The sequence below is a fragment of the Vanacampus margaritifer genome, chromosome 7, assembly GCF_051991255.1.
Source record: "Vanacampus margaritifer isolate UIUO_Vmar chromosome 7, RoL_Vmar_1.0, whole genome shotgun sequence".
In the NCBI taxonomy this organism is placed as follows: domain Eukaryota; kingdom Metazoa; phylum Chordata; class Actinopteri; order Syngnathiformes; family Syngnathidae; genus Vanacampus; species Vanacampus margaritifer.
Window position 1 is genome coordinate 3,994,616 of NC_135438.1, and position 24,282 is coordinate 4,018,897.

General features: G+C 38.2%; 2 protein-coding genes across 7 annotated transcripts in view; one reads left to right on the forward strand and one right to left on the reverse strand.

Annotated features, from left to right (window-relative positions):
- The window catches only part of gatb (glutamyl-tRNA(Gln) amidotransferase, subunit B), a 56,995-nt gene extending 55,083 nt beyond the window's left edge, over positions 1-1,912 (forward strand). For all 5 annotated transcript variants that reach the window (XM_077570222.1, XM_077570223.1, XM_077570219.1 and 2 more), the window contains 4 exons: positions 41-174; positions 333-411; positions 478-615; positions 703-1,912. In XM_077570222.1, coding sequence (XP_077426348.1) covers positions 41-174; positions 333-411; positions 478-615; positions 703-837 — 486 coding nt within the window. In that variant the 3' untranslated portion in view covers positions 838-1,912. The remainder of the gene's footprint in view (positions 1-40; positions 175-332; positions 412-477; positions 616-702) is intronic.
- Positions 1,909-22,840, reverse strand: fhip1aa (FHF complex subunit HOOK interacting protein 1Aa). Of its 2 annotated transcripts, none has more exons than XM_077570218.1 (13): positions 22,708-22,840; positions 18,171-18,238; positions 16,275-16,471; positions 12,013-12,681; positions 10,139-10,297; positions 9,978-10,064; positions 9,474-9,641; positions 8,779-8,858; positions 8,535-8,704; positions 7,096-7,902; positions 4,398-4,576; positions 4,154-4,274; positions 1,909-3,474 (listed from the first exon to the last, which is right to left on the reverse strand). In XM_077570218.1, exons 3-13 carry the CDS (start codon positions 16,377-16,379, stop codon positions 3,293-3,295), a joined length of 2,727 nt encoding a protein of 908 aa, XP_077426344.1. In that variant the 5' UTR covers positions 16,380-16,471; positions 18,171-18,238; positions 22,708-22,840; the 3' UTR covers positions 1,909-3,292. The 2 variants fall into 2 exon arrangements, with proteins under 2 accessions (XP_077426344.1, XP_077426343.1); XM_077570217.1 differs by having other exon boundaries at positions 16,275-16,475.
- Between the last annotated feature and the right edge of the window lie 1,442 nt (positions 22,841-24,282).

A 24,282-nucleotide genomic window follows, 5' to 3' on the forward strand; every position in this document is an offset into this window, starting at 1 on the left:
AATTTTTTTTTTGATTGCGTCATCATTCAAAACATTGCAGAATGAGGAAGGCCTGGTGGAATACTTTGAGGAGGTGCTGAAGGCCACCAGCCGGGAGCCCAGGAAGGTGATTGGCTGGGTGACCAACGAGCTCCTGGCCCTCCTCAAGCAACAAGATTTGAACGTCAGCCAAAGGTGACACGGATTAACCACACACACACAAAAAAAAAAGCACGACTATCAATGCTAATGTTAGCATGAAGCTAGTTCCTTTATAAACTCAAGACTTGCACGTGCCAATTTGAACGGCTTAGAGTGTGATTACGCAACAATTGTTTTTGCTGCGATTTCAGCCGCGTGTCGCCGTCCTCCATGGCGCAGCTGCTCGAGCTCCTGGAAGCGGGAAGCATCTCCTCCACGGCGGCCCAGCAGGTCAGCGCTCTCACACGTACACACGCCGGCGGTTCGTTTTCCTCACGGGGACGTGCCATGCGTCAGGTGTTCCAAGAGATGTGGAGGCAGTCGGGTGCGAAGACGGCGGCTGAGATCGTCAACGAGCAGGACTTGAGCCTCGTTAGTGACGTGGAGCAGCTGCATGCGGTCTGCGCCAAGGTGGTGGACTCGCACCCGCAAGAGGTCAGGACGCGCCGACGCATCGTGGCGGACTTTTTTTTGGGCATTTTGGATTTATGAACTCCCTTCCTTTCCCGTTGTGGCGTTTAGGTGCAGGCCTTCCAAGCAGGCAACCAAAAGGTTCTGAACAAGCTGATAGGGTCGGTTCGAAAGGAGACCAAAGGCCGAGCCGACCCGATTGCGGTGCGGAAGATTCTGTTGGACAAGATTACAGAAACTGATTGAGGGGGGGCCACTGAAACCACCAACAAGCGTCCCTCAATCTGTAGATATTTGAATACATGTAAATAAGGAACATGATTATTTATCTGTATAAAGACTTGTTTCACTAAATGTGTCACATGATTCACTCACTGTGTATACTATATTTATATTCGGTATCCATCATTCATTAATAAGTAGTCCAAGTAGCCAACAAAAAAGATACTAGTCCCCAGTTAATTGTCTATTTAATTACATAAGTCACATATGAATGAAAAAAAATCCTGATTTGGTTGTAATTCTATATATAATAAAAATAAAATAAAGTATTACAATCTGTGCATGAAAGGTCTACTTTCAAAAGGGGCGGGGTTTCAAAGTAGGGTCATAATTTATAACAAGATGTGTCGGAATGTGTTAGGCTTAGGGATTTAAAGCGGGGTTCAAATTAAGGTTTGGGTTTTAAATTAGGTTTTCAAACTCGGGGAGGGGTTCAAAGTAGGTTAGCGGGCTAGGCTTTTTTAAAGTAGGGTGTCAAATCAGGAGTAGGGTTTTAAAATTGGTTAGTTTTCAATAAAGTTTTCAAACTAGGATAGGGTTTCTAAGGTTAGGATTTCATAGTGATTGAAATTAGATTTCGGGTTTCAGACTTCAAGTTATGGTTTTCAAAGTAGGTTAACAGATTCAAAGTAGGGTTTCAAAGTAGGACTAGGGTTTTCATGTAGGGTGTCAAAATGGGGGTAGGGTTTTAAAATTGGTTAGCTTTAAATTGCGGTTTCAAATTAGGGTAGGGTTTTAAAGTACGATTAAGGTTTTAAAGTAGAGTCGAGCTTGTACAGGACTTCAGCTTTATTTATTTTGTGTCCCTAACCTGAAATTTTAGGGGTGTACTTAAAATAAAATCATTAAAATTATTACTGAATACTAATTCCTTGCTGTGCTTCTTTTTGCTGGACTTCAGCCCACTTGTTTAATTTTTTTCCAGAGATTGATTTTTCATTAAAGTTTCAGCAAAGCTGGTCAAAATAACAATATAATCACAAATATCAGCGCTGCCTTTCCATTCATGTCATTGACAATAAAACGAGCGCAACGTTGACACTGTATTGCATCATTTATTGATTTGCATAATGTCACTGCAAAAAAAAAAGACATTAAGATTTCAAGCAAACAATTTAACATGACTACATTCATCATCAAAATCCACATCAGATGCCAGAGAGTTCGTATTTGACCTAAAAATATTTTTTTATTGTCATATATCTCAATCATTCCAGTTCGATTGTTTCTCGTCAGGCACGACAATGTGAATTTAGGCAACACGCTGAAAAGATTTTTGACCTGCTTTTGTAACAACTCATGTTAAAAATTATTTTATTTTTTTTAATAATAATAATCATTTATTACTATTACAACAACGATGACTTGGAAGTTTAGGCTGGGACGAGATTCAGAGCCACTTTCAAGTAGCCGGGCAACAGTGTTTAAAACACTTACCATGCAGAAACACATTATGTCAAAGCTAAGCAGAGCTGCATGGACCTTCTGCGCTTGAGTTCTTGGTGAAGTTTGGTGATACTTAGTATGGCATTTATCAACGTGCCACATACACACAGATGTGTGTTTGAAGTGGCCATTTTGCTACCAAGCTCCACCCCCGATCGTGATCATAACGTCAGCGCTGGCCTTGCAGTACAACTTTATTTATAACACGCTTTAAAAACAAACAAAGCTGCATACAAAGATGCGGCTCATAAAATACAACTCAACCAGACATTTGACCCCTCAAAAAGGGCAATTTTTGCAAGCGTACTATAATTCTTGATTCTTGGGAGTATTTTGATGACATAACAAAACAAAACAACAACAAAAGAAAAAATTAGCAAAGCTACCTGGGAACTGTTTTAAAATCTGGAAAAAAATAGCCTAATGTCTCTTTTAAAAGGCGTTAGCATAAAGACCGCCTTGTAACAGACAGTGCGAGATTATGTCGCGATAAATAATACACAATCATACCACCCCCCCCACATACACACCAAAATAAGCACAAAAAGCAACACTTAAATTACCCAACCACCTTACCTGACAATAGCCCTTAATATTCTTATTCATTTGCATAATGAATCCTTACAATATGTACAAGTCATTAAATAGGCCGAAAGTGACCGAAAGTGGAAAGAAAGATGGCTTCAATCATAAAGAGTCTGAGGTACCAATAATAATTATAAGAATAAAAACCTCACTTTGTGAGGTTTAAAAGTATCCACAGCTGGATTGTGCTCGCTGATGCTAACGTTGCTAATGCTAGGCCAGGCTGGAGTCCAAAATGGCCGCCCACCCTGAGACGATTGAATTAAAGGGCCGGTGACTGCTTAAAAAAATACAACAAAATAAATACAAAGGTACATCTCACATGTCTTTTGGTTGGTGGCCTACAAAGATGGTAGAAAAATAAAACGTCTCGGTATAAGAAGTTGAATTACTCTTCCATGGGAATGTAAGACAAGATGGAGTGCTCTTGGGCCAGGGCGGCCAGTTCTTTGAGGAACTCGCTGAAGAGGACGCTGGCGAACACGTCGGTGCGCTCGGCCGAGATGGACTTGGGTTGCGGGGGCGGCGAGCTCTTCATGATGCCGGCGCCTCGCACGCGACTGCTTTTGTCTGAGGACGACAACGCTTTACGCATTAGGGGAAAATTGGGCCAGAGTTGACTTTTGCTTATTTTTGACCGCCACGCTAAAAAAAAAAAAAAAAAAAAAGGTTCATATTGTTATCGTGTTGAGAAGGTCCTTTTTTTTTTTTTTTTTTTTTTCTCTTTTTTTTCTGGGAGATCTCAGTATTGATCATTTGACATGTCATCATCATTGTTCTCCCTTTTTTTTTTTTTTTTTTTGCATGTGTGTTTGTGCGTGTGTGTATGCGTGCGTGCGTGTGTGTGTGTGTGTGCGCGTGCGTGCGTGCGTGAGAAAGAGAAGAAAAAAAAAAAGAGTTGAGAGAGAGAGAGAGTTGAGTTGAGAAGGTCCTAATATTCTGATAAACATCTTTTTGCTGATTTTATTCAGCCAAAAAATGAATAAAAACATTAAAGACCTTAAATAGAACGTCAATAATTAAATGTAAAAAATTAAACAATTTGTTTGCATCAGGATGTAATGCGCCTCATGAGCACACATTGGCCACCAGGGGGCAGTACAGTATTATACAGTCAGGCAGACATAAAAGAATACATTTTTTATCTTCTACTACTACTGGAAGTGACTCAATGACGGGTACATTTGAAATAAACAGCTGAACGCCTAACGTTTTGTTTTCATCATTTTATCCGTGGCAAAGAAATTACCTGCTTCTCCGTACAAAGTGTCCCTGGTCAACAGCCAGTGTTGGGCGGCGACAATCAGCTCCGGAAAATCCTCACCGCTTGCAGCCAGCTGCTCGATCTGATTTTTCACCGTGGCCAAAACCTGGCGGGGAAATCGATCATAGGTTGCAGGGGGGGGTGAGGGGAAGCGCCTGAGCTGGATCAAATAATCGATTCTACAAACAACAGCCCTAAATGTAAATTGTGGAACTGGGATGTGTGTTACCTGGTAGAGCGAGCGAACGGTGGGCTGGAAGACCAGATTGGTGTTGAGGAGGAAGGATCGCAGCAGAGGCTGAGGGTACGAGGCCAGCTGCGCCAGGATGCCCGTCAGCAGCAGGTTGACGTGCACGGAGTTGGACAGCATGTTCTCCAGGCGGGACAACAGGACGCTGACAAAAGGTCCTGGCGACCATTGAGCGGGTCAGCAGATCGTTTATGGACAAAACTTGTTTATCAGGGCCACGTATACATTTTTTTTTTGAGAGGGGGGGGGGGGTGATATTGTGAGAAAAAAACTCATTTACAAGAAAAAACTTGAATATTTGCAACATTATAAAGTGGCAAATTTGCGAGAGAAAAACCTCACAAATTTATGAGAAAAAACTCAAATATAAATGAATAAATATAATAAAAGGCCAAGTTAATTGCAGTCCCTCGTCAAAGTGTGAATTGGTTAACATGATATGGTTCATCTCTGCTAAAGCAATTACTGAACTATCTCCTGATTTGACCGAAAAGTATAATTAACGACTTCTTGCACCGTAGCCATTTTACACACTTTTTTTGTAACTTGCCAAAGATCCGAGTAGGAGTTTTTTTCTTGTAAATTTGTGAGTTTTTTTCTCACATATTTGCCACTTTATGTCACAAATGTGCAAGTTTATTTCTCCTAAATTTGTGAGTTTTTTCTTGCAAATTTGACACATACCATCACAAATGTGTGAGTTTATTTCTCATAAATTTGTGATTTTTTTCTCGCAAATTTGACACTTAATGTCAAAAGGCTGTGAGTTTATTTCTCATAAATTTGTGAGTTTTTTTCTCACATATTTGCCACTTTATGTCACAAATGTGCAAGTTGATTTCTCCTAAATTTGTGAGTTTTTCTCTCGCAACACTATTTTTTTTTCTCTTTCTCCTTCAGAAAAAGGAAAAAAAAATGACACTTTATAATGTCACAAGGCTGGGAGTTCATTTCTCGTAAATGTTTTTGTTTTTTTTCTCTCGCAAATTTGACACTTAATGTCACAAGGCTGCAAGTTTATTTCTCAGAAATTTGTGAGTTTTTTTTCTTGCAAATTTTACACTTTATAATGTCACAAATGTGTGAGTTTGTTTCTCATAAATTTGTGAGTTTTTTCTCGCAAATTTGACACATACCATCACAAATGTGCAAGTTTATTTCTCGTAATTTTTTTTTTCCTCGCAAATTTGACACTTAATGTCACAAGGCTGCAAGTTTATTTCTCAAAAATTTGTGAGGTTTTTTTCCTGCAAATTTTACATTTTATAATGTCACAAATGTGTGAGTTTATTTCTCATAAATTTGTGATTCTTTTCTCGCAAATTTGACACTTAATGTCAAAAGGCTGTGAGTTTATTTCTCATAAATTTGTGAGTTTTTTTCTCACATATTTGCCACTTTATGTCACAAATGTGCAAGTTGATTTCTCCTAAATTTGTGAGTTTTTCTCTCGCAACACTATTTTTTTTCTCTTTCTCCTTCAGAAAAAGGAAAAAAAAATGACACTTTATAATGTCACAAGGCTGGGAGTTTAGTTCTCGTGAATGTTTTTGTTTTTTTTCTCTCGCAAATTTGACACTTAATGTCACAAGGCTGCAAGTTTATTTCTCAGAAATTTGTGAGTTTTTTTTCCTGCAAATTTTACATTTTATAATGTCACAAATGTGTGAGTTTATTTCTCATAAATTTGTGAGTTTTTTCTCGCAAATTTGACACATACCATCGCAAATGTGCAAGTTTATTTCTCGTAATTTTTTTTTTCCTCGCAAATTTGACACTTAATGTCAAAAGGCTGTGAGTTTATTTCTCATAAATTTGTGAGTTTTTTTCTTGCAAATTTTACACTTTATAATGTCACAAGGCTACGAGTTTATTTCTCATAAATGTTTTAGTTTTTTCGCTGAATATTACCCCCCACTAATATATATATCAGGGATGTGATTTGACCAAAGTGAAATTATCTGAAAATTTAGCCGGGGGTCTGGGGGCCGCAGGCACACAACTAGGTCCAGGGCAGTGCCCTGGTGAGGGGACAAGGGGGGCGCAGCCCCCCGGAGCTCATGGGTTTTCCGTGTTTTTAAGTACTTTCAATGCACTCACATGATAAATAGACAAAACAACAGCATAAATTTTCAATGTATATTGAACTATCCCATATAAAATGGCAGTTTTAGTCAACTCAAAATCAGTCACATTCAAAAACATTGGACTGCCTTTGCTTTTAAAAACTATCACTGAGAATATCATCATATCTAACTAATGTGATTACTAAGTTAACACATAAATAATGTTGAAGAGTTCAAATTTCATGAACAAATAATTGTATCATGACCAAATGAAAAGTAACTCATATTAGAGCATACCACAAATGTCTTTGTTATAGCAGAAGATGTTATCTGTCGGAGTCATGTGCATACACAATGAACTACTAAAATAAAAAAAAATAAAATAAAAAAACGAAAAAAAAAAAAAAATTGGGGGGGGGGGTAAAAAAAAGCAGAATTACGCGAATTAGCGGAAAAATCACATCCCTGATATATATATATATATATATATATATATATATATATATACACACACACACACACAGTATATGTGGCCCTAATACCATCATAGCTGCAGCATTAGAGCAGTTCCAGCTCGCAAAGACAACTTCTCAGCGTGTTTGCCAACTAACCTGTAAAAGGTGCCGAATGACTCCTGGTGGGGCCGCGAATTGCCGACCCAAACGGCGACTGCAGCTTTTCTGGCTCCGGCGTCTCTACGGAGAAGGAGGTGAAGTCCATTTCCTCATCCTCTGCCCCGGCGTCACCCTTCGCTTCAGCGTCACATTTTCCGGCTTTGCTGCCTGCGTTGCTGTCAAACGTCCGGATGAGCTCTTCGTACTGAGCCAGGAGGTCCCCGCCCACGTCGGTGGGACTTTTGGCATTCTCGGCCGGGTGCTGCTGGGTGAGTCCGTTCTTCCGGGGGTTCGGGTCCTCAACGGCTGTGGTGTCTTTCTTGGCAACCAGATCGTAGACCTTGACGTCATCCTGGAACTCGTTCTCCTCGATGTAGGAGCCCTTCACCAACAAAATGGCCGACTTTCTCATCTCCTCGATGTGCCTGGGGGGCTCGGTTGAAGGCGGCGACACAGGCGGATGTTCGGGCTCGGCGGTCCCTGGCGGGCAGGCATCGTAACTGTCGTCCCACTCCAGCTCCAACTGGTTAGGTGGTAGTTGCGCCCGCGCAGATGCCGGCGCCGGTGGGGCTCGCTTCCTGGGTGCCGGCTCCTCAAGGACACCCGGTTGGTATTTCTCCGGTGGTGGATCTTCGCCGTCGTACGCGGCCGACCACACCCGGCACGCTCGCATGCAGACGCCGATGCGCTCGTGGGCGTCGTCCAGGTAGTGGAGGTAGCTGACGTCCAAGTAGATCTCGGAGCCGATGGTGCATGAGGAGTTGCCGACGGGGTCGCTCGCAACGGAGATGCCGTCTTTCTCAGCTAAGCGAAAAATCAACAAGAAGTTCAAGAAAGAAAGACAGGTTTGAAGGGAAATGTTTAGAGAGAAAGAAATCCCAAATAACAGAAAACACTTTTACTAACTTTAATAAAGTATAAATAATAAGAAAAAAGTCACTATAAATCTGATAATTAAATAATTATTTAAATAAAATATTTAGATTTTTTATTTCAGATCAATAGATAAAATAAAGTATGGGATAAAATTGTATTTAAATATAAACAGTGTTAAAAAGTTGTTTTTTTTTTACATTTCCTACTTTTAAATTCTTACAACCTTAAATTGTAAATTGTATTTCTTAAAATTCAGATTCATTATTTTGTCATCACCAATATTGCAAGTTATATATATATATATATATATATATATATATATATAAAAATCTACAGTAATATAACATTAACATTATAATATACAAAATAATGTATGCAAAAAAAATTCAACATTGTTTTAAAAGTTGATTTAAAAAAAAAATACATATATTTATATATTAGATTTTGTTCAAATAATATATTACAAAAATTACACATTTTTCTGTATTTATTAATAATTTAGGAATTTCCCGTATTTTCATGATGAATCCCTTTGAAAGTATAAAGTTTAAAGGGCTCACCTTTGGAGAAGAGTATGGACTCCAGCTGTCGGAGTGGCGGCGGGCTACGGTCGGGCGAGCAGCACGACGGTGTCAAAGCCAGGATCTTGGCTGCCGACGCAGAGTAGAAGTCGCGCTCCCTCACGACGCGTCGCTGACTCAGCATCATGTGATTGCATGGGATCAGGTACCTGAGGATGCGCAACAACCCTCTCTGAGATGATTTTTAAACATTTTCTGTGATTTTTGTGAGCTGGAAGTTCACCTGAGGATGAGTTGCAACATGACGTCTTCACAGTGCAAACTGATGAGAGTGCGGAAAAGTGCCAGTGACACGATGCCCAGCTGGAGAAACAAAGGAAAACGCAATTCAGGTGTACCTAATGTTTTGTTTGTTGAGCGTTTGTTCAGAAAAGTACAAATCTAAAGAAAAAAGAAAACATGTTTGATGTGTAGGTGTGTCATTATTGACTGTTGGTTAACACTTCATTTACACAGCAACAGGACCAGCAAGTTGGTGTGGTCTGGGCGTTGCCACGGCAACAGTCTACAGTCATACAAAGTAAATGTTCAAATGATAAATGATTATACTTCAAATCATAAGATTAAACTAATAGGAAAAAAATGAAAATTAAACAAAAATAAATTAAGAAATGTCAGAGTATACATTTTATATTTTTCATGTAAAACAATTGAATACAGTAATTAAATATATTTTTAGTAAGTTTTGCAGTCTGTAGAATTAATTAATTAATTAATACATTATCTAGTGTACTCTCCACAACCTTTATTGAGACATGGCACCCATTCTCAACTTGAAAAATATCACTGCACAGCACCCGGCAGAAAAAATAAATAAATAAAAACAAAAAAAATAAAAAAGATGTAGCAATTGAGTGAAATTGGAATAAGTGGTCTAGTGTTTTGTGCTGATTGTTGACAAATGTCTTACTGGCGTACCTGGAAGGGTGTGTTGATACGGCTGACCAGTGTGTCCAAAATGTGGACGTTCTCGTGGCGGTGCAGCAGGATGAAGGACAGGAAGGTCTGCAGCAGAGCCGGCTCACTGATGCTTCTCAGGAAGAGATCCAGGTACGCTGTGGTGGTCATGACCTCTTCCAGGGTTAGCTTCACGGTGAAAGAAAAAAATTAATCTAACATGAAACCGTTTTCCAGCACTGACATGATGTCTGGCATGATGCTCTGCTGTTCAGTTAGCAACAAAAACCTGCAATGGGATTTTTATTTCTACCAATATAACAATGGGAAAATGTTATCGTTATGCTAATTGCTAGTGCTAAGCTATGCAGTTAGCAACAAAAAACTTTGCATGAAACAATTATTTAACCAATTTAAGCCTGAGGGGGCGAACATTTGCAAATGTTGATTTCATACCAGGGTTCGACAAGGGTAGTTCGTTAAGACTAAAATGCAACAATAAAAAAGTGAGTTATGCATATAAACCTTGTGGAGAGCGGGCGCAAGTACAGGCACGAGGAAACCATTGTGGATGTAGCCCAACAACTGGTCTCTGATATCGGGGTGGGCCACCTGTCAAATTGAGAGAGGGCTAAGCAACAATGCTTGCAAGTTTTAACGTTTTACTTATTTATATTTTTTCTTACCTGGGTGACAGCATTGCAGAATTCCAGAGAGTTGAGGAACTGGACCAGGGGGGGCATGCGGAGCCAGTCGTCCCTATGCAGGCAGTGCCATTCGTCACTGGGGGGTTCCAGTTTGGTGGGAAGGGATGAATACAGACCACTGAGGCCCGTGGCAAGAACCTGGGGTCAAAGGTAAGGGAATTATTTATTGAATGACAAATGTCCACTTGACTGAGTTAGATTTTGTATCATTGTATCAAAATATCAACATTATGGCAAAATGCTAATGCCAATTTAGTGTGCATTTTCTGCACTTAATGGAAATTTCAACTTGAAAAAAATCAGATTCATTGATTAATGGACAACTTGCTCAATTAATAAAATAACTGTTGCCCATGTTAAACTGTGCCGTTATTGGTTAGCAACAACAAACACTGCATTAAAACAAAAATAATGGCATAACCAAAACGCTAATTGCTAATGCTAAGCGTACTGTTAGCAGTTAGCAACACAGCACGTGATGTTTACATGACCTATGCCAGCATGAATTAATTCAGTGCAAAAGAGAACAGAAACAACAGCATTAAGTCAGATTATCCTTAGTCAAGGCCGTAAATGGTTGGCCATTGTTGACCAGAATGATATCAAAAGCTGCTTTTTTGTTTCCTATTGTGCCATGTCTGAGGCTGAGGCTACAATGGCATTGTGGATGCGGGATTAGCATAATTAAACAAACACCAGACACGTGTAAAATTCATTCCAGTGTGGCAGGGCTAAGGAGTGTTTTTCCTGTCAGAGGGCCAGACTACATTTAAGTAGGAATATGATTTAGTTTATGAGCATTTGTGCGTTTTGAAAAAAAATAACAAGGTTTTGTTTGGTTTAAGAATTGCATGACAAGCCCTAAACAATGGATAAGCAAAGTCTCAACACTCTTGTTCACATGCCAGGTTTTTGTAATTTGATAAAACCAAACCAAGATGAATTAATTTAAAAACTTTTCAATAATGAATGTGCATAACCTCATATTGTGTGGGATGTGTTAATAAAGTTCAGGGCCCAGTTGTTCAATTCTCGGTTATTTTAACCAGTTTAATCCCTAAACCGGCGGTTAAATTCCTACCCCGCCGTTAACTAACCGACCGTTAAATTAACGGCACCGTCAAAGTTAACCATGCCGTTTATGTCACTGATTAGCACCGATTTATCCCACAATTCCTCTTTTTGTTTACTTTCGGTTCGGCGAAAGAAATGGACACGATCCTACGGCACTCACCGAAAAAAAGAAGCAGGAACTCTTCTGTTGACAAATAAAACGTTATTTAATCAATAGCAATTTTTGTGAAATAATTTATTTTTAATTCATTCTAATTTATCTTCTACTGTGTGTATTTTTAGTGAATATTGTGTAATCTTTTTGTATTTTTACCAATATTTTTTGGGGCATATAAAATTGCATGCTATGATTTTATTTCTCATATTTTTGTCAAATGTTTTTTGTCTAACATATTTGTATTTTTTGTGCAATATTTTGATGGAATAGCTTTGAATTATTTGTCTTGTTTTTGTATTTACATACTTCTAACATGTATGTATTTTTTATCTAATATTTGTAATTGTTACAATATTTGTAGTTACTGTTTATAAATTGAAATTAATGAAAAAAATATTATTATTATACTAAATTTAAATTAAATTAAATAATTTGCCACTATTCAGTGTTGTTGTCTGTTTGATTAGTAAAATTTGTTTATTGTAATATGACTTTTTTTTCTAGAAAGTTTTAAATTATTTTATCATTTAATCTTCAACTGACATTGGGATTAGGAATTTTAAATCTAATTTGTATTTGAGTAGCCCTGAGTAACAAGAAAGTGAACAATAAATGTACTGACTGGACAGAAGAAAGTGTTCTCCGCCACGTGTTTGGCCACCCGCCGGTTCTCTGCCGACAAGGACATGATGAGGAGCAGCGCGTCTCGCGCCTGCTGCCCCACGGCGCCCTCGCGGTGGATGAAGGGGATAAGCAGCGAGAAGATGAGGAAGTTGGCCGCGCCCTGGTCCTCGCTGGTGTGAAAGAACAACTCCAGGATGGACGGGTCTTTGGCCAGGACGCAGCAGAGCTGATGCAGGAGGAGCACCAGCTGGGCCTCCACGCCGGGCGCCCCCCCCGAGCCCGAGCACGCCGACAGGAGCATCATGAGCGGTCGCAGCACCGGTTTGTGGTGCAGCAGCGGCTGACGAGACTGGCAAACCAGCATCTCGTACATCTTCAGCTGCTCCAGCTTCATGGCGTCGGTGAACTCGCGGCGCAGGCTCCACACGAACAGACGCTCCATCACGTTCTCCAGCACCACGAACTCCAGGATGGGGCCCATGGCGCCCGCCTTGCCGCAATCCTCCTCCATCAGCAAGAAGAGCATGTGCTCCACGTAGTTCTGCACCGCGCTGGCCTCGTCGCCCGGCACGGGGCCGAAGCCGCCCAGGCCCAGTGCACCCAGCGAGGGCGCCGAGGCCGAGGTGCCGCCGCGCAAGGGGTCGTGTTTTTCCAGGATCTTCACCACCTGCCAAAGAAGAAACATGACTTTAGGTTGTAAATGGAGTGAGATTCCCCATGCTGGATACATTTGAATAATAATTTATATTATATATTTAATTTTATTTTGAAATACATTTGCAAACTTTTTAGATCAAGTACCACCTCAAAACATACCTGGCTCATCAAGTACCAACAAAATGAGTAACATTTGTGTAGTGTTCATGTACATATGTGAGCTAAAAATTCCTGGATGTACTCAAATACTTCCTAAACGTTAACTAAATACTCTTAAAGGGAAAGTCACCCCCCAATTTTTTTTGACAATAATATGTTCTATGCAGCCCCACAAGTCTAAATATGGTATTCTGGTTAATAATGCTTAAGTGGAATATGAGTTAAGCAGCAAAATCCAGACGTTTTTAATCCATCTCAAGGGGCGGCCATTTTGCCACTTGCTGTCGACTGAAGATTACGTCAATGTTGCTCAGGTCTCAGTCAACAACCAATCAGAGCTTACCTATTTTCTGAAGCTGCGCTGTGATTGGCTGTTACCTGAGACCTGAGCAAAAACGGCAGGATTTTGCTTCATAACTCATATTAAAAAAATGTAATATTAATCAGAATGTCATGTTTAGACTAGTGAGGTCACATCACTGATCTGAATATATGACTGGATAGCCGACTAGACTTTTGAAGTCACGAGGCCGCCATATTGCTCCACCCAAGAAAAGTTACATAAATATTCTGAAATACTCCCTAAAGGTAATCTAAATAATCATAGATGTACCCAAATGCTTCTTAAAAGTTACCAAAATACTTAAAATAATGATCCACAATGCATTATACATGTTGTTGTTGTTTTAACTTTGTGAACAATAAATATTTGAAAACAAACAACTCTAAATGGTCTTACATTCAAAGTTAAATACGACTGAACTGTATGACGTGAACACTTAAAAGACTGCAAGTCAAACCGTTTAACTGTAATAAGTTAACTACTAATTGAAGTAGATAAATAAACGGGATACAGTTTTACATTGTCGTCTAACTCCAAAGAGCAAATTGACGTTGATAGTAATAATAAACCGCCTTTGTTTAAACAATGATTACCTTTCATGTCAACATCAAATGTAGTAAATTGCTTCTAATGCTGACAGGTTAATAATCAAACATGATATGATAAGACTGGCAAATAAAGTGAGTCCTTTGTGCATGTTCTGTTACTGCACAGACACCAGCCTTCGTGTCAGCCTCCTTTTCGACGTCTACCTTTGCTTTGGCAACAAACAAATGACGCACAACGCAAGTGGGTCGATGGAAACAGGAGCCTGCTGGGAGCTCGGCCTCAGGGAACAAACAGCACTCAAGCACTACGCAACCAAAGACAATTTTTTTTCTACAGGGTGACCACACGTCCTCTTTTTCTTGGGACACCTTCGCTTGACTTGGCACGGCCAGAGTTGTAAAAGGATGAAAGTCTACTAACATTTCTCTCGTCTTCCTTCCATGGTTTGTAGGAATTTAGGAGAAGAAAATGGGTATGTGGAAAAGTGCAACTTAGCTCCGTATATTAAAAAATAAGTAATTTAATGCAAACTGTAGTGAATTGATAGCTTTTATCCCACTTATTAAAATGTGACTATAAACAATGCAATATTTTGTATAAAATAATCAAAATATATAAGACAATTTGCAAAATGCTTATCAGACAAGTTTATTCATAACTTTTTAGTTAAATCACTGAAATTGAAAATTCACCTTATGAGAAAATATTTTTTCAGTTAAAACGCTGCTCAGTGATAAATATATTTTTTCATTAAAGCAAATCGCTGTATTAGGTATAAAATTCATCTTATGTGGCCAGTTTGTTTAACAACAATATTTTCCATTCAAAGTAAAATATTACATACAAATACACTGCTGCTCTGTATTAAATAGTACATACTGTACCTAAAACTATACCGTAAATTTCAGTTCAATAACTGCTCTTAGTAAATCTTAGTAAACAGTCATGCGCAACTGGAATGAAATGATCCTTGTTCGTGCCAAAAGTGAAACTGTTAGAATTACGGGCGTTTCCCCTTGTACAGATTCTTGGAATACAGAAAGTATCAACGGAGATGAAGCATGAGAACTTTTAGGAGGCTTTAAAGTCAAATCTTTTTTTAAATGCAAAGTAACAGTAACAGTGTCATTCATGTGGGCGTGGGTGTGGTGTTGCTAGCGGGTCCCACAGGGGTGGGTGAGCAAGCTGAGACAGACATCTTTTGCACTGCCAAGATTCCACTGGCAGGAGAACCACGTTGCACTTCAAGCGTTGCCGGGACACGGCTGGAGCACTTTGTGCCGTCACTGTAGCGACAAATACTTTTCACCAAGCCTCGCCTCGATGACGCGACGGCGATACTTGACCCTCCCAATTCAAGACCCAACATAAATATCCAAAGGCAGCAATTATAGTCATCTTGACAATGCAGCCTGGAGAGTTATTTGAGAGTAGTACGTAATTTTTTTTCTAAAAATGTTCACTGTCAAAACGTTTTTGGGCATCCTAACTGTCTATGTCTATGGTGCTGTTCTTTGAATAGCAGATGCTGTAGAAAGAGTAGAAAGATAAAAATATATTCACAACTTGAAACCCTCACAGTTTTACAAAAAATTGGCATGTAATTTAAAAAAAAACAAAAAAACAATCTGAATTAATTGAGTGAAAATTGCTCCGGCCATAAACAAATTGAGGTTTTATTTATTTATTTATTTTTAAACATTTTTCTATCAATAATAACCTAATGATGAGATAAACACTGAACAAAACCAACAATATTCAGAAATAAATTTTACCCTCAATTTATCAAGAAAAAAACTATATCTGGCAGAAAAATAATTCCCAGTTAAAAGTGAAAATCTTTTTTAAACATCCATCCATTTGCCAAACCACTAAGTGCAAATTTTGCAGCACAAGAAAATATTTTGCAGAATTAAAAATGCTTCAGTTTAAAAAATATCTGTGATATTTGACCCCCCCCCCCCCACACACACACACACACACGCACACAAAAAAAATGCTGGCAGGAAAAAGAAAAAAAATTATTTAGGCACAATAGTGACTAGTATTTTTTTATTTTTTTTAATCCTCACATCTTGATAGAAATTTGGAAATTTGGTGAGGATTATGATTTCTGACTACTTAAAGAAAATACTGTTTCAGACAGAAAACAAAAAATTAGATTTGTGGAAATTTGACAAAAAATTACAAATTAAGTTAAAAAAAACAGGCATGTCATATTTTTAAATAAATATAAATTAAATTAAAAACAGGCATGTAATAAAAGAAAAATAAACTGAATTAATTGGGTGAAAATCGCTTTTTAAAACAGGCAGAATAACCCCCCGTCAGAATTGTGGAAATTTGACAAAAATTGGGCATGAGTTGCGCCTGGTTTAAATAAATAAATAGATAGATAAATAAATAAATAAGAGCACCCTTGTGTGTCTGTTTGGGTGGGTGTTACTATTCACAGCAGTTAACTTCTTACACTTGGAAAAAGTGACATTTAACTGGAACAAGACTGCGTATTTTATTTGATGTTGTTTCTTTGTGTGCTTGCTGACATTTACCTGAGCCCAGTGGTTCTTGAACACAATCATGCATGTCTCTGGGTCCGCCCCTTGGAGCACCACGGACGGCCCATCTTGGTTTCCGTTGGCGACCATGGAGGCCATGGCGGCGACCGGTCTTTATGCGTCGTTCACCATGTCATGGGAGGACGGTCCCGACTGCCGTAACCACGGGAGACAGACTGACCGCAGAGGGCCTGGCTTCAGGCGGGAAAAAAAAAAACACAAATGTCAGCGGCGGTTTTCCCCTGAAGAAGGCGCAGCACAACGCCGTGCGCTGTTCTCCCTCTGAGCCGCCGCGCTGCAGCTATGCTAGGCATGCAGGAACAATAACACGAGAAGTCACATGACTGGGTGAAGGAGCCCACTTGGGGCCGAGCTGTCAAATTGCTTTTCGGAGTCGCTCAGACGTCCTTAGAGGCTTCCAGCGCGGACTCAGGCTATGTATGCGCCAGTTGGATGGGAATCAAAAAGTTTGTATCCTGTAGCATTGCCCGGCAGGCTAACAAGCAGTACTGTAACTTTGCAGTTCATTCGGGAAAGAGGTTGTCTATTTGGCTGTAGAAAGGATATAACACGTTGGCTTGGAGAACATGACTGGGAAAGTAAGAGAGACGTTTGCTTTTACAACCCAGTTTAACCTGCTTGAACAATTCTAGTTACATTTTCAACCAGGATACAAATCTTGTTTCACTTACAAGTCTGTCTGGACAGATGTCATATACAGGTATTCACGATGACATAATGCCATTGTTAAAAATAAATAAACATTCTTAAATCATGCAACTAAGATAATAAAAAGCTTGAATAAAGCTACGTAAATATTTTCCCCAAAGACTTTTATTTTAAGAAAATACGACTTTTTGCATAACATCATAAATATATATACTATATACTATAACTTCATTCTTGTAAGATTCTTCAAAAAAAATCTGATTTTTTCCCCCCACTTTTTTCCTTGAATTTTTTTTACTAAAGTGATTTTTTTTTTTACCCCAAAAATATTGTATATTTGTATTTATATAAAACATTTCTTCTTGTCTCCTCTCTATAACATTACAAATGTATCCTAAAAAAATACAATTTCATTTTTGTAAAAACATGAGTTTTTTTTTTATCCAAATATTCCAATGCATATTTCTAATGCAATTTCTTCTCCTTTTATAATAATAATCTCATAAGATTCCGATTTTTTAAAAATGAATCTCTACAAAAAAAATCTTATAGTGCAACATCACGTCATTCCCCTTAGATTGTGACTTTTTAATTTTTAAATATTACTTTTTCCTGGTGGATTACTATTTTTTTCTGTCATATTTTTATTGTAATTATTTTATTCAGAAAAAAAACGACTGTATTCAACTTTCTTCATAAAATGTAAACTTTATTCTAAAAAAGAAAATACAACTTCATTATAGTATTATGACTTTTTTTTCTTTGTAACATAACTTCAGTATTGTAAGATGATGACTTTTTACTTGGAAAAAATTGTTTTCTTTCTTTTTGGGCATTATCCTATTGCTCTTTTGTAGGCGAAATTACAGATCATTTTTAGGGTAAATAACCTTTTCTTTAATTCTTATTTGTTTATCGCCACGCCTCCAATTCTTTTTGCAACAAAGCTCAGATTAGAACTCTTGTAACCCTGTTTGCATTGTTCCATTGTGTAGACAACACGCTCAATACAATACTTAAACCTCCGCCTTCACAGTAGGAGTCATTAGGCACATTGTCACCACGGGAGACAACTGTAAAGTTGTCACGACAACAAATCTGACGCTTCCTAAAAGCCCCTCTTGTCCAATCACATCGACCCATTTTGAATTCCCACCAAGGGTGTTCAAATCTTTACCATCTGGTTGGAATTCCATGAAAGGAATGTTGATGTGGTCTTACCTTTGTTGGAGCATCTTCAAGCGGGAACGTGGAGCTCAGCCGAACAAGACGTCCTCATGCCACGCCGGCTAAATAAAAACAGACAGAGAGAGTTTGGGAATGGTTTGCGTGAGGAGTGTGGGGAGGCGAAGCATGCTGGGAAATAACTGGATGTGAGTAAGATGCTCCGAGAAGCACGTGGACGCAAGGGGGAGGAGATTCAAAAAAGGGGGTGAGAGAAAATCCACAGTGAAAGATGACGACTTCCACATGTGCGGCAGGCGAGTGGCCAGTCCCCCCCCCCCCAAAAAGGAAACGTCAGCGCTTTCTCGTTGACACATTCCTTGAAGGAAGTCCTCAACATTCCAGCCCGGGAAGACAATAAGAGCATTGTCCTTGACTATTAGCGCCACCATGCTAAGTTGTCACTGAGAGAGAGTCCATCGTGGGAATTGTGTCATGTGGCGTGACCTTCTCTTTTGCGTCAGATGAGTGTTAAAATAAACACCGCTAGGTCAGCAGCAACTTGAATAAAAGTTTCTAAACAAAACAAAAATGCTAGTTTTAAAAAAGGAGCCAGCTTTTTCCGCTCCGAAGAAGCCCCTCAATTTTTTTCTTTAAATTTACAAAATACACTATATTGACTGTGCACTATTTACTGTTTATAGCTTAATTAATTGACATATTCTACACAAAAATAAACGTAAGGATGCAAATACAGTGGTGCCTTAAGATAAGGGTTTAATTCATTCTTGGACATATTCTTTTTTTGAATAATATTTACTAATTATGTCAGACAAACAGCTGCTTGTTGTTGTAAAGTGAGTTGAGTCACCTGCCACCATTTGGCGCTGGTATCGCAAGTGTGAGCTTGCAACTTAGTCAAAGCAAAAAAGAAAAATCGCCTCACCTCGAATGTTGTCCATTCACAAAAAAAAAAAAAACATGATTTGGAGTTTCAATTTTCAATGAATCTTGGTTGTTTCTTCCAGTTTGTACCTGCAGGCAAGTTGCAGAAAACAAACTACAAGCCCAGGCCAAGGGTGGCAAAAAGCAGGCCAAGGATAAAAAAAAAAGAAAAGAAAAAAGAAATAACTGCCCTAAAGGTGTTTCCAGATCAAATTTAAGCTCCATTTCTACAAGCTTTCACTTGCACAGGTGTGCTACACTCAAATAGCTCCAGGCGCGACAGACAGCAGGACGCACCCTTAATATTTTTGCTTAACTATGTTTCTACTGACAAGTTATGGTTTTTCGTTTATCCCCGCTCAGAGGAAACATTGAAGAGCTCCCATGCAGTTGCCATGGCAACACATGCAGGTTGACCACGCCGATAGTGGCTGATCAAATATTATTGAAAGCCACATGTGAAGTCGCTGCTGGCCCGGCGGTCAACAACGCAGCAGGAGGGAAATGCTACATCATGCTTGTCTTAAAAAATAAAATAAAAAATTAAGAAGACAACTGTAGGTGGAGAGTTAGAATAAATTGTTACATGGAAATTATGCACAAATCTCAGGCGATACGTACGTTAGCGCTAGCATTAGCATCGATGTTGAGTAGCGTTTAAGACAACAAATTCTCGCGACGGGGTGTACGCTATTCACAGTGTTTCAGAAAGACCAAAAAACAAAACAAAACAAGTGATTTGCTAAATTTATCAGCGAATAATAATAATAATAATAATAATAATAGTAATACAGATTTACATGGTGCTCTCTTATGCTTTCTCACACAGAAAGATGATCGTAACCCCCAACCAAAAATAAATAAATTAAATCAGTGATTAGGTGAATTTGTGAATAGAGAATCGTGAATTTGCGGGGGGAAGATTTATTTTACGCTACGTGCTAATCTGCTAAGTCAAGAAGAATACGGCCATATTTCAAGGACGCTCACAAACGAGCCCATTGAAACGCGAGGCTCGTTATCTTGACACTCGCGCGGCTAAAGCTAAATTGTATGAGCACAATGTGGGCATGCGATGAAATCACGCTGACTTTCATGTTTCTATGAGGGTGGGCGTACAATAGGCTTCTGTCTGCCTCAGGAATTTCACGGCAGGCTTGTTTGCATGACGTCGCTGATAAAAAAAAAAAGAAAAGAAAAGAAAAATGGCCATGAGAGGGGGAAGATGGAGGTCAACTGATTTTAGCAATGCATACAAGTCATGTGGAAGAGAATTTTGAATTTGAAGCGCTAAATGTTAACTCAGAGTCATCAGTGTCAAATATTTGCTTTACTTTGTTTGAAAATGAACCAGTTTGACTTTTTTTTTTTCACCCAATTTTACCTTCAAGGCATTTTTATTAGCACTTGCTAGCTATGGCAAATTTTGCATTTTGAGTTAGAATGGCGTAAAGATAACGCTGTTCTTGGCTTTCTTACAATATGTCGTATTTCGCAACAGGGGGAAGACATGTTTTGCCACAATTTATTTCCAAGATCGGTTTTGACAAATGTCTGCACTCAATTGTGTGCTATTCTTATAGCTAGTTAACTTGTTTGTTAGCTTGTAGGATTACACAAAAATGCCAAAATCAAAACAATATTGACTTAAAATTTCTCATTATGGGGTTGGAATTAGCACAATAAATGAAATGTAAAAAATATATATTAAATCATTAGATTATGCAAGCAGTCAAAAAGCATTTGAGGTCATTGAGGGGGTGTAAAAAGGGAGGGAGTTGGGGGCTAATCCCAAACTCGGGACACAGCTGATCCGGCCGGTGGCATCTGCTTGACAAGTTGTTTTGTTTTAATTTTTCACCAAATACTGTATAATCCAAATACTAAACTGCGCTTTGTTTTGCAACTTTTATAAAGAAAGAGGCAGTTACAAGGTTACATAAATGAATAAAATCTGCATTTTGTTCTTGCACGTTTGTTATTTGCTCAGGGAGGTGGCTTCTTTGGAAATATAAAGATTTGTTGGTCTTCAAAATGTTGTATTATCTGTCAATTTGCAATTGCTATATTGACTTTGAATATATCATTGTTAAGACCTTTACCAGTGCCAATATTTCTTTTAAAACGGTCAATTTGTTTCTTCTGCAATCGCTACACTTTTTTCTTAAAAAGTCAGCTTTTGTCAATGTGTTTTATTATTCTTTTGTAAGTGTTGTACTTGATTAATTGTCTATTTATAGAGAGAGAATGAAAGTGGAGGATTGGAAATGAGGATTAGAGACTGTCAGTTATACATATATACGGTATATAAAGTTGTGTCTAACTACTTGTCATTTTAAAAAAATTTACTTCAAATTGTCATTTAAATTTTTTATTGTAAATATGCTTGTTGATTGTTTATATTAGCATTGCAAAAATATTTTTCAACTTCATAGTTTCTTTGTATTTTTTTCTGTTTTAAAAGTATTTTTATTTTGATTTGTCATTTTGTATTTACATTATAAATTGTAAATATGTATTTTAAATGCATTTTAAGTTTAACATGCCTGTGTATTGTAAATATAAACATAAATATAAAGTTTTCTTTTTTATTATTATTATTATTATTTACTAGTACTATTTAAATTCCCTCTATGTCTAAAACTGACTTTGCCCTAGAGACTACTTTCCCCCTCACTGCTAATCATTTTTTCTCCATTGTGATTCTTTATGTAATTTTAATATTTTGCCAAACTATTTTTACAGCCTGCACCAAATGAAACGATGCCTTGTTAGTGTTTCTGGGAAACATTTTTGGCTATATATTGTATGGAAACTCCTCCTAAACTTGTGACCTGTGACATGTAATGACATTAGTGTGAGCTCAGCTACTCATCCAATAAAATTCAATGCAATGCATCACGTAACTCATTATTACACTCATTCATGACAACCAGCGCATTCCCAGTAATGTGTTGTAACACTTTTGAATGATGAAGTCATGTTGACTAGGACAGTGCAAATGTGGCCTTTTCCTTTGGCTTTTTTTTGTCTGTTGGTATAAGTGGAAACAATAACCATAAAATATGAATCAATGGTATAATATGAAAAAGCATCTTGTTTACCGACGAGCATAGTCCAGAGTGTAATGGCATGACATCCAGTGTGACGTCATCAGGTAACTAAACACCTGCATCACAGACCTGACATTTGAGAAATCACTCTAACTCGAAAGACTTATAGCGTGTGACTAAGAAAGCATTAGACATAACACAAATAAAACACCAAAAGACAATGAAAATTGAAGATTTTTTAGGATATTTCTGGGAATTTTAGGGATTGACCCAATAGTTTTGTTCACACAGAAGAACATAGTATCCTAAAATAACGACTATTTTTGTCTTAATGGTGGTGGGGCGTAACACCAAGTGTTACCTTCGTAACGATAAAGTAATAAAAGTAGAAGTTAGTTGTTGTGTTTGTAATCGTTAACCGAGCTAGGCAGCTAACTACCTACAACACACGCGCGTGTCAATCACAACCACGCATGCGCAAAAGCTCACCTCACGCACAGCGAAGCCAAACTAGAAAAGTCACAACGAGTTGAAACACTTGGAGAGAAAAAAAACAAAACACAAGCGTTATGGCACACTTTTCTTCTTTTTCTTACCGTGTGCTCCCCGCAGACGCTAAGCCACTTCCCCAACGCAGATATACAGTTTAAGTCCTTTAAATCCAGCGGATAAGGAGGTCTTGACGTGGTGGAGAAACGAAGAGGTGTGGACTCACTCGACTGGGAAGGGAACGATTTGACTGCAAAGGTGAAGCGAGAGGAGAGAGCCGAAGTAGTCCCGCCCCTCGCATGATTGACGGGCCGTTGCGTCAAAGCGTCTCTTAGTTTTGCCTTTAAAACGACAATAAATGATATTACTTTAGTTTTAATACTGTTCCCAAAGTGTGTCATTGTGTCGTGGTTTTATGGGATCACTTTGAATCAGAAAGCGATGCAAATACGTACAATAGTTGTAAAGTGTTTCCCTCTGTTGGACAAAGAAGATACTGCGTGAGAAAATACTGCAACGTTATTTTTTTTTCTGACGTTCCACCAAGTACAAGTTACCCATAAATAAAACTCTGCAAGTACCTTTAGCAGGCACACTGAAATAGAGGAGTAGTTGGCCGAAATATTTATCAAAAACCGTGTCATTGTGTCGTGGTTTTATGGGATCACTTTGAATCAGAAAGCGATGCAAATACGTACAATAGTTGTAAAGTGTTTCCCTCTGTTGGACAAAGAAGGTACTGCGTGAGAAAATACTGCAACGTTATTTTTTTTTCTGACGTTCCACCAAGTACAAGTTATCCATAAATAAAACTCTCCAAGTACCTTTAGCAGGCACACTGAAATAGAGGAGTAGTTGGCCGAAATATTTATCAAAAACCAGACAGTGGTTTTATTCCTAAAATTCTAGCATTACTCTATTAGAAAAAATAAGTAATTTTCCAAGAATAAAGTCCACATTTTATGTGAAAAACTTCAAATCATACATAAATAAAGTCATTATATTATGAGAGAGAGAGAGAAAAAAACAACTTATATCTCAAAGTTGTATGTGAAAAAACAACACCAAGGTTTACAGGAATAAAGTCGAAATAGGCAAAGAAATACAAAAATTAGCCCCGACTTATGGTGAAACACTACAAGTAAATAAAAAAAAGGAAAAAAATACAGCATGAGAAAAAAACGTTTCTCAAACAATAAAGTCGCTCTATTACATGAAGAACATTTGTCATTTTTTCACAATTAATTCAAATACTGTATATGCATAACTACAATGATTATTCAGAATTATCAAAACTGTATTAAACATGTACAGCACATGTACATGTACATGGGGCAGTTTTTTACGGAGTTAACTAAGAAAAAGGCCAGTGGATGTATTGAAGTGGTTTTGTACAGTTTGGTGTGGTATGGTATTATGATCAGATATTGTATGTTATGATTATGCTACGCTTACGCAATATACTCTGATAAGGTATGATGTGGTATACTGTAGTATGGTGTGGTAAGGTACAGTGTACAGTAGTATTACGGTTACAGTAGGTATTTTATAGTATTTTAAAACAATGATGTAAAACAAATGAACCAAAAGTATGTCTTTAATCCAGTAGTCACCCCTCATTTTAGTGGAGGGTGGGCTCCATGTTGAATCCCCTGCAGGGTCCCACCCACTCAAAGTGCTAC